The sequence below is a fragment of the Hakea prostrata genome, chromosome 3, assembly GCF_041222555.1.
Source record: "Hakea prostrata isolate BN-2017 chromosome 3, UWA_Hpros_2, whole genome shotgun sequence".
Lineage (NCBI taxonomy): Eukaryota > Viridiplantae > Streptophyta > Magnoliopsida > Proteales > Proteaceae > Hakea > Hakea prostrata.
In genome coordinates, this window is record NC_142602.1 from 72,153,127 (window position 1) to 72,164,126 (window position 11,000).

Here is an 11,000-nt window from a genome sequence, read left to right on the forward strand (position 1 = left end):
TTTTTCTCCAAAAGTCAAGATGAGATGGGAGCGAAACTTGGAAAATCCAATATCTCGGCCAAGATATCAGTCGAGTCAAGATCTTGGTTCTAGATCTCAGTCCAATCCGTTTTTTAAAAAGAGCAGATTTTGATAGAGTCGAGATATCTCAACTCAATCTATTTGCTAGAATTTTTAATTGGAGTTTTGGCGAGAACACCTCCTACTTTTCATTGACAACCCTCCTACAATATCTGCAGCAAAGATAGAAGAGTTGAATATCCATATATAGAGTTTCCAAACTAGTGGTTTCAGACCTAAGTTTAGAAGGTCTTCTAAACACAGAGGATATAAAACAAGTTCACATGAACGCATGGGAGTCTTATCAAACTTGTCATGTGGGCATGCATGATTTACAATATATAATAGTTGTTTGAATCCAATCTTTATTGTATACATATATATTAAGTAAATCATATGTACTTTATGGTTTATAAGTCTGCATCTTCACTTGCATTGAAACTCACATTTACAGTTGTTTTTTCATAAATATAAGGCCACCATTGTTTTTAGAAGGGCCTAAAAGAGGCTAGATGCCAATTTCCAGCCCAAAGTAACCCCTAAAACCAGCCGAGATGGGCCACCAAATTGGGTCAAGATTGGAGGAATATCAGTTTTCAGCCCCAAAGTACCCCTAAAAAAGGGGGATGGGTCACCAAGTTGGGTCGAGATGGGAGGAATTTTTTCCTCCACCTTGACGATATCTTGCCGAGATCTTGGTTTTTTGGCCCACTAAGATGACCATTGAAATTGAGTTCTCGAACCTTTGATTGTTGTCCCTAAGGCAGCCACTGCCATTCCACACCCAAGATTACCTTTCACAGCTCTGTCAGCATTTAGAGTAAAGACACATTTATGTTATTGTGACCTACTTAACAAAGGTTATCTTTCTGGTGTTGACCTTCGCAATTAGGATTTTCAGAAACAGGAGCAAGTAACCTAATTGTGACCTAAAACCCAAATTTTACCCATTTGAATTGCCTGTATAGAACAGCTCCTGGTTAATTGGCTCTTGGTTGTGCTCATATCAACCTAGGACTGAATCAATTCTTAGTTTTGGAATTTTTGCTAGTTGAATTCACCTGAATCTGGTGATGTTCTGCTTTGGTCTTATTTTGGTTGGTATCTAATCATGGGTATCAGGATCAGGACCGATCTGATGTGGTTCTAGATTGAACGAGATCCACTAGGACAATAAACCAGACCAATCATGAAGAAATAATGAGATCTATGTAAACATAGCAGTTTAAAAAATCACAGCAAATTGGTGGCCGAGCTTTTCATGGACTACTCTGCCGATGGTTGAGTTGATCTATGAGCACCGTTGAGTGTTAGCACTGCTTTGATATGGTAGTAAGCTTACAGGTTGCGTGTCTTCATTAGGGCCCTTTAGCTATAGTTGTGGGGCTTGGTTGTTAGGTTAGGGGAAAAATGACCTGACATGTTGTGGCACCCTAAGCCCCAATCTTGTCCACTGAGGCTCCAGGGTTTGTTGGGTAAAAGGGCAACATTTGCTTTGCTCTTTCTCTCTCTACAGCAGACTTATAATCTTTTTGACCTACAGTTTTATCCTTAGCAACATCAACTGGAGTTCCCTCTAGGATTTCTAGACAAGATCTGATCCCAAAATCTAGCTCGAGTTCCTTCATTACATGGTAGAAGGAATTATTTTTTCATGGAAGGCTACTTTTAACACGTAGCCAAAAAATTTGAGTATCTGTTACATACGATATTCTTAGTAATTACTGGGTTTTTTTCTAGTTTCTTGTTCAGTAGCACATGCATTTGCTGGTTATGTTTTGAGTACATTGATATCTATGCTCGGTAATCTTTGTAACGCTTGCTTCTTAAACTGACATAATGCCAAACTGTCTGCTTCATTTAGTCATTATTTGCCACTGATTCACATACCCCAAACCAGTTTACGATCATCACATAAAATGATTACTGATGGAAGAAAGCAAATTAGAGAGCCCCTAGGAGCCCTAAAGTGTTCTATGATTAATAATTATGACCACCTGTGTCCATTTTGTGTAACACTCCTATATAACTGATTTTGACAGATTGTTACATACCATGTCGTTCTCTTTTTATTTGTCATTACTTTTAGCTGGTGTTATTTATTTATTTATTTTTTATTGATCAGATCAAGAAACTAAGCCAATTGATGGAGATACATGGCATGATCTTGCTTTATGCACACAATAATGTCTCCCGGCTTTACAAGGGTATGATTTAGTGTTCCTTAAGGTTATGATGTTAAAAACTCTCTCTTGCCTGATCTAATCTTCCTCATTCCTGTTTTCAAACTCCCTGAATCTGGTTGATGCTGAATTGTTGTTAATGTATACGTCATAACGAGAGTCGAACACAGAAACTGTTCCCAAATTTGAGTGGTTAGTGTGTATTTGGTTCCATTCGGGAGACTAGTTTTTGTGTAGAACTGTTTATACATTTTTCTGTACTGGGAGACCTTCCTTTGTTTGAAATAGGTGTTTGATAAAATTGTACCAGGAATGGAAAAGGAACAACTATAGAACATGATGTTTGATAAACTTGTTATGAAAACTTACTATTAACATCAAAGATTAACACTTGATCATGCACCACTCACATAATACAGATACAACGTTAAAATATCTATATGTTATTCATTAAAAAAAAAAAAAAAGAAAGAATAAATAATCCTTATTTATAAGTATACAAATAAAGGGAAGTTTAAGGGATACCTGTAGATAATTATTAAAATGCATAGACATTCTGAAACTATGTCAAATTCATAATGAACCATTCTTTTGTTAGAATTGTTAGTTGGCTAGAGAAAATGACGACTATAGTCCATGGTTGTATTATTCTATATTTTACAATATAAAATGGCAAACAAAGGAAAGAAGGAACTCATGGAGGAAGAAAGAAGATGAAATTTAGGATTTTTTTATATTTTACGAAGGGCAACATTATAAATTCATAACAGATTATGCATGATTTAGGTATTATATAGTTATCTAATCATGGCTTAACAGAAATTGTTAATGGAGTGTACCTATTGAGTAAATTTAAGAGACATTTGGGGGGGGGGTCATTGTGAATATGTGTTTAGTGTTGTGGTGATTGTGCTTTTGTATACTTATCTTGGGTTATCCTTGAATATACATTTTTATTTTGGTAAACTATAGATATCCATTGTATATGCTACAAATCCAAATACCCATAAATCTTTCGTCATTTTCACCGATGGTAAAGGCTTTATCGATTCATGCTCGAGGAATAAAATTTTCTCTTATCTTGCAATTTCTTCCACCACTTTGGTCCGGTTCTTCAATTGTTGATTGAGCTCATCAATTTTCAATCGTTTCTTCACCTGCAATTAAATCGGTTGCAACATATGTTAGAGGAGATGGCACAGAGGGGTTTCATGGAATTGTAACACACAGAAATAGGAAGACTTGTAGGAGACTTCCATCATGCGACAAAGGACTTAGCATGAGCGCCTCTAATGTGTTTTCTCAAATATTGGGATAGTTTACTGTTGATTTTGTTCGCTTGACAGAACATGTCTAGCCTGTTCTTGAAGCTCAGTTTCTTCCCCTAATTTCTGGGTCAATTCATCTCCATTTGTTCACCTTGAAAATGAAATTGGGAATCTCGATTGCATTGTCATTAGGGATATTGTAATAGATTGTGTGGTGAACAAACGTTAGAAGAACAATCAACTTGAGATGAAGCTGGTAGATAGATCTCGGCCTTTTCTTGTGAAATTTCATGTGATTCGAGTTTTTGGTTGCTGAAACTTCAGTGGAGTTAACCATTTGAATTCTAGGTCTAATCTTATTATGAAGATTATTCCAAGATATTTTAAATTTTAATAATCTTTTGATTCTTGTCAATTCTGTTTTGCTCCAACGTTTACAAATTGTGTAGCAGACTTCTCGTCTGTTGAGCTCCCGACTAAGTAGCATTTGCCCGATCTTTGGCTTATGCAATTATGTAAGGCAAATGTCACTGCTTGTATGGTTGCTTGTTCTCAATGATCTTTTTTCTTATAAAAAAAAACACATAAACATAAGAATCAATCGGGAAGGAGGAAAAAAAAAAAAAAAAAAAAAAAAATTATAAACATCTTGACGAGAAGATCTGAAATCTGGAATTTCAGTTCTGGTTTTGAGACTCTAAATGCAAACCTCCTGCTTTGATAATTTGGAAAATACGGGTTCAGAATCTTGTCGGGTAGCAACTAGTTTAGTAGGAGGAGAATCAAACTCTAATCTGGACAATATTGACATCCCATAGCACTCAAACATGAGTTGAAGTTCTATGTGGAATGTCATGGATTCATGGGTGATAGAACTGTGCCAAAGAGGTTTCAAGAAACCAGGCATATTCACTCAAGATCCATGCACAAGATTTGGAAAAATAAAATGTATTTATCCTTAAACCCCTGCATTTCTTTTTTCACATCTGTTGAATTATTATTATTATTATTATTATTTTTTGGGTACATGGGGCGTGATCATAACGACCAGTGGCTGGCAGTGAGTTTGGATCACCTCCCCGACACTTTCTCATCATGCAAAAGGTTTGGGGGGGGGGGGGGGGGGGTTTCTGTGTCTGATTCATATGAATACTAATAAAATAGTTCAGAGGTAGAACTTCTAGTGGATCTTATATGGATCTCACTTCTATTATGTGATGAAGAAATGTTGAGAGACAATATGTGCTACTCGATGGAGAGGTGATTTAGAGGTAGGACTTCTAGTGAATCTTACATGGATTGCACTTATATTGTGTGATGAAGAAACATTGAGAAGCAGGTTGTGCTATTCAATGGAGAAGTGATATGGATTCGATAACTATCTGCAACTAAAATTCCCTCGAGAATACGGCATGCCTAATGGGCACATAATTCAAGGTAGTTAAAAGAGTCCAAATTAATGTGATAAAGTGTGCAAACATACTTGGATTATTTGACCAATTCTTGTCTCCACCACAAAGTCTATACAAATGCCTAGGGCTGCAACAGGGTCAGTTGGGCCGGGCTTTTACAATCTTAAACCCAGAACTATATATTCTAAGCTATGCCTATTCCCACCTTAACCCTAATTTAGGGCCAATGATTATTGTCCTTGATTCTAAGCCCTATAGGGCCAAACCAAGCCCATTCCTACCCTAATTGGCCATATCCTTGTCCATGTTCCTAATTCACTAAGATCAAGCATAAGGGACAAAATTAGGGTCAGGATTAGGGCCAAAATCAGGGTTAGGGTCAGGGCAAAAAGTTAGGGATGGGCCAAGACAAACCCAACTGGCCAAAGAGTACTCTTAGGCCTGCCCTTGGCCTTAATTTGTATTCAGGGCCAAAATCTTGATTCCAAACCCTATTTGGGCTCAAGGCAGGCTTAGGGTGGGTCAGAGCCAAACTTGCACCCCTACAAATGCCATCATAATATATAACACTCTTGATCAAATTACTTAGAGAGAGTAGTAGTGGATTTGATTCTAGTCCATGGAGAGGGTTAGAGAGAGAATAGCTGAGAAGGTTTTAGAGATGGATTAGACTTAAAAACCTTAGTTAGGAAATTATTTAGGATATAAGATAGACTGCAAGATCTTGAGTAGCTAGGTATCATTTTTCGCATTTATATCTTCTACAATTCACAATCTTACAATTCTTTATAGTTAATCATTAGCATTGTAACATGTGATATTAAATTTTTTATTAGAAACTACCTTAGCTTGTTTGGTTAGATGAATCCCGAGATTTGAAATCTCTGGATTCACAAATAGGAGATTTATGCCCGTTTGGTTGTGTGAATATTTGGATTCATGAAATATAGAGATTTACCTTTTTACACTAAAAACGTGAATCTGTAGATTCATGGGTATAATGTGAAATTCAGAGATTTTATTTCTACTATAAAAGTATTAAACATTTGAACCATTACTTCATAATTATTTTTTAAGGATGAATATATAGATTTCACTTCAAAGATTCAGGCTAATCAAACAGTTAATTTTATGAACTAGGACTCCATGGATTTGAAATCTCAAAATTTTTAAAATCTTCAGACTCAAGTAACCCAACAGGCCCTTGGTAAATTGTATAATTACCATTGCAAGATTACTCTATTGATGAGAGGATACAATTCCTACATTCGAACCTCACACATAAAAATGAGAGAATTGATTCTATTTAACGATTGAGCCGAAATATCGGATTAAGCGCAATTATTATTTTGTCCTTCTTTTAGAATTTAGGTTTCTTGGTTCACAAGGAATCTGAACCTTGAACCCAATGTTTCACACTCGGATATGACACGCCTCAAATCTTCTGATAAAGGAAAATAAGGAAAGGGAAAAGCTTTCTTTTCAAGAAAAGAATAGGGTAATTGCAATGGCATCCTCTTAGCTAAAACAATTGCAATTGCGTCCCTTTATGAAAATTGAAAATTTCAATTTTTTTTTCAATTTGCATCCCCTTAAAATCGTTCACAAAGGCAACTGGCAAATCTATTAGTTGAAGGCAGCATTATAACCATTCAATCCAAACTCCACTCTAATGATATATTGTGTGATATTTTTATTATTGTATCTTAAAATTCGCATGGTTTTACTAGTTGAGCATAGCTTAATGAAGCGATAGAGCTACCGAAGAATGTAGTTGAGAGGTGAGAGCATTGTTTGAGGGAGTTTCACTAAGCAGAAATGCAACAAATATCTACCAGCATTAATGGCTGTAAAAGTTCGAAGGTAAAAGGAGAAAATTGTAATTTCATGAAGATAAAGAAAAAACCCAGTCGCAAGGAAGTTCAATCTTTATATCTCATGAAGTGTGGAATTTGGAAAAAAAGCTCACTACATACGTGTTTTTAGAGGGTGAATATAAGTCATATTTGGCCGTTGGATCAACCATATAACACGTGTTTGAATCCAATGATTCGATAGACACACCGTAAAAGGTCCCTCTATAGACTACCGACACATAAGTGATTCTATTAATTGTTGAGCTGAAACATCGAATTAAGCATTCAAGCCCCATTTGTTATCTACTTGAATTTAGGTTTGTACCCCCCAAAAAAAAAAAAAAAATTTCTTGGGTCACAAGGAACCCATACATTCCTTTTTTTTTCTTTCTTCAAAATAATCACTAAGGGTAAAGCGTCTAATACAAAAAGAAAAGTAAAAAGCCTTCTTTTTCAAAAAGAGAAAAATAAAAAGAGTACCAAAATTTTTTTTTTTTCCAAAAAGTAAATACCTTTGGGAGCTTGACCTCATTGCAATGGCATCCTCTTACCAAAAAATTTTTCAATTGCATCTTCTTACTGGAAAAATTTTCAATCACATCCCCTTAAAGTTTCTTATCATGGAAAACAAATTTTATTATTTATCAAGACAGGAAAAAAAATTAAAAAAAAAGAATTTACTCTTCGATTTTACTAGAGCTATGGTTGGGGGTTCATTTTTACTAGAGATAGGTCAACTACCAAGCATTGGATCAACGTATAATCGATAAGGTAAACCTAGCAGTTGGATGCAATTCAATAGCCACTCAACCCGAACCCCATATGGTAAAATATTCAAATTACCCTACTATTTATATTTTTTTAATAATTACAACTTAAATTTTATTTTTTTTGTAGGAGATTGCATCTTCATATTCACATATGCGCATTTGCATTATACTATCATCCAAAACATCTATACAATCTATAAAAAAATGCAACATCCATAAAACAAAGAAATAACCATCAAACTAGTAGAGATTTGCATGAGTAGAACTTAAAAATGAGTTTACCATAGAATTATTGCATTGTTATTATGAAATAATGACAAAGGATGACAGAGAGAGATAGAAGTATACACCTTAGGGGTATTTGAAAAGAAACATGAAAGATGGAAATATTGGCAAATATGGACTAAGGAAGAAGGTGTGAGAATAATTATTCTAGACATGTCACTTTCATCCAGTACTCCCATTAGTACGGAAAGAATCTACCCCCAATGACTACTTTAAAGGTGTAAATACAATTTCCAAAAAAGAAGTCCTCCTTGGCTAAGTCAAGTTGTCTTTAAAATGGTTTCTCTGCTTCTTCTTCTTCCACTGAGTGCTCTACAACCCAAACGTCACTACCCATTTCTTTGCTCTATTCACTATTCCCAACCCTTTGCTTAGTTCCTTCCCTGGAAGGACATCTGCTTCTGTTCTTGTTGACAAAATGGCGAGATTTGGTTTGGGAAACTCAAATGATCATGATCTTGAAGTTGCACCAGAGTTGATCACACCCATCTCATCCGTGCCACTCTACACCTCTTACAACGAACGAATTCGACCTCTGCTCGACACCATCGACAGACTACGCCTACTCAATGTCATGCAAGAAGGCATTGATTTACCCACCATCGTCGTTGTGGGTGATCAATCCTCCGGCAAATCCAGTGTTCTTGAATCCCTTGCCGGCATCAGTTTACCTCGAGGTCTCGGCATCTGTACTCGTGTTCCCCTCATAATGCGACTTCAGAGACACTCATCACCTGAATCTGAACTTCACTTGGAGTATAACAGTAAAGAAGTTCATACAGATGAAGATCATGTAGCACAACATATTCAAGATGCCACCAATGAGATTGCCGGTTCGTCTAAGGGAATTTCCAAAACTCCGCTCACTCTTGTTGTGAAGAAGATCGGTGTTCCTGATCTAACCATGGTTGATTTGCCTGGGATTACCAGGGTTCCTGTTCGTGGCCAACCTGAAGACATCTACGAGCAGATTTCAGACATAATTATGGAGTATATAACTCCAGAAGAGAGCATTATTTTGAATGTCTTATCTGCTACTGTGGATTTTCCCACCTGTGAATCGATCAGGATGTCGCAACGAGTGGACAAGACCGGGGAAAGGACCTTGGCTGTTGTGACAAAGTGTGATCAAGGTTCTGAAGGTCTGCGAGCAAAGATTATTGCTGATGATGTCAACATTGGGCTTGGTTATGTCTGCGTGAGGAATCGAATTGGAGAAGAATCGTATGAGGAAGCAAGGGAGGAGGAGGCAACATTGTTTAAATCTCATCCACTTCTCTCTAAGATCGACAAATCGATTGTGGGTATCCCTGTTTTGGCCCAGAAGCTGGTGGAGATCCAAGCAACCAGTATTTCCAAGTGCTTGCCAGGCATTGTGAAGAAGATCAATGAAAAGCTGAGCCTCAATGTTTCCGAGCTTGACAAATTGCCCAAACATTTATCCAATGTCACGGATGCAATGACTGTGTTTATGCAGATTATTGGTTCTACAAAAGAATCCCTCAGGAAAACTTTCATCAGGGGTGAGTTCGATGAGTACCTAGAAAAGAAGGATATGCATGGCACAGCTCGAATGGCAGATATGCTCGATGGGTACTCCAAAGAACTCCACCAAAAGTGCAACAACCCAGGGGCAAAGTTCTTAGTGGATGAAATTAAGGTGTTAGAGGAAGCGAAAGGGATTGAGCTTCCCAATTTCATTCCTCGCACTGGTTTTCTCAGCATATTACAGGGCAGAGTGAAAGAAATTTCGGATATTCCTGTTGAATTTGTTGAGAAGATCTGGTCTTATATCGGAGCTGTTGTAGTGTATGTCTTGATGTTTCACGCTGATGGGTATCCAAAGCTTCAATCTTGCATGAGAAGGGCAGTGCAGAATTTGGTGGAGAAGATGAAGGGGGAATCGATTGCACGGGTGATGGAGATTGTGGAGATGGAGAAGCTCACAGATTATACTTGTAACCCAGAATACATGTCAAGATGGAGCAAGTTCATGGCAAACCAACCAACCTTTCTGCAGAAATTGGTCAATGGATATACCACTATACAGTTAGATGGAGTGGGTGAGGTAGAAATTGGTCATCTAAGGGAGTACCATCAGGACTTGTTGGGTAAGGCATTTGATCTGAGAATGAGAATTACTGCTTATTGGGAGTCTGTGTTGCAGAGATTGGTGGATTACTTGGCTCTTCATATTGTGTTTAGTGTTCAGAAGCTGGTGAACAAAGAGATGGAGAAGGAGATAGTGACCGAGTTGATGGGACCTGCTAGTGGTGGTATTGAACGGTTGCTGGAAGAATCTCCTTCCATTGCTACAAAACGAGAGAGGCTCAACCAGAGTATCAATTTACTCAGGGAATCAAAGAAGGTTGTAGCAAAGATCATGGATATGGTTGAACCTCCCAGCAATGACTTCTCTACCAAGCTTGGGTTTCTGAATTCTGTTTCTTCCATTTCGGCATAGGAGATGATGGTGTCTGGTTTCCAACTATCGTATGCTAAGTATTTTTATGTTTTACATATACTACCTGGGAAGTTTTATGCTATTATTATGCCAAGGGGAAGCTTTACTATTTTCTTCTAAGGGTTCTACTACTATGTAGAGTTTGCTACTATGTAGGGAAATCTTTGCAATGGAAAGAATAGTTTGAAAATTTTTAGGTTTGCGTTTTATTTCATATTATTTGGGATGAGAGATCGTGTTGGGATAGGATTGTGCTTTTGTGCTTCTTTCACATCCTTTCATACATTTAAAAAGGGGTGAACACCTTCGTACAAAAAAAAAAAAAAAAGGGTTGAACACCTCTAGTTCTCCTTCTTAGGGTTCAGAGAGATATATTAGTCTAAGTATATGTGTGATCGAGCGATGTAAGGGGAACACAAGCTTTAACCTCTTAGTAGAGGACCCGATGTTCTAGACTATTTGAGGTTTTATAATTAGTGTTGTTGCACCCAAGGTGCGAGATGAGATTTCGCCTTCCATTGGTTGCCGAAACTAGCGAATCGGTGACTGATTAATCTCTTATTTCCCCCTCCTTGGCGACACGGCGCACGGCGATTCGCCAAAATCGCACTTTTGGTAGGGTTCTGATCGACCCCGTTTGTGGGTTTTTTGGTCTTTTGACTAATTTGATGTGTGCCTATTTGAGGCTAATAAACACATTGG

At 37.3% G+C, this 11,000-nt stretch overlaps 2 protein-coding genes across 7 annotated transcripts in view; both read left to right on the forward strand.

Moving 5' to 3' along the window:
- BNS (bonsai) overlaps window positions 1-4,137 on the forward strand; it is a 48,967-nt gene extending 44,830 nt beyond the window's left edge. For 5 of the 6 annotated variants that reach the window (XM_089150870.1, XM_089150866.1, XM_089150867.1 and 2 more), the window contains one exon: window positions 2,186-4,137. In XM_089150870.1, coding sequence (XP_089006996.1) covers window positions 2,186-2,247 — 62 coding nt within the window. In that variant the 3' untranslated portion in view covers window positions 2,248-4,137. The remainder of the gene's footprint in view (window positions 1-2,185) is intronic. The other variant, XM_089150865.1, reaches the window with a different exon arrangement.
- Window positions 4,138-8,150: 4,013 nt separating this feature from the next.
- On the forward strand, window positions 8,151-10,494 carry LOC149022984 (dynamin-related protein 4C-like). The gene has a single exon (XM_089150871.1). It carries the CDS (start codon window positions 8,253-8,255, stop codon window positions 10,296-10,298), a length of 2,046 nt encoding a protein of 681 aa, XP_089006997.1. The 5' UTR covers window positions 8,151-8,252; the 3' UTR covers window positions 10,299-10,494.
- The last annotated feature ends 506 nt before the right edge of the window (window positions 10,495-11,000 follow it).

Bases quoted from the DNA above. Each gene is read 5' to 3' on its own strand.
- LOC149022984 (XM_089150871.1), top strand. From the start codon at position 8,253: ATGGCGAGATTTGGTTTGGGAAACTCAAATGATCATGATCTTGAAGTT.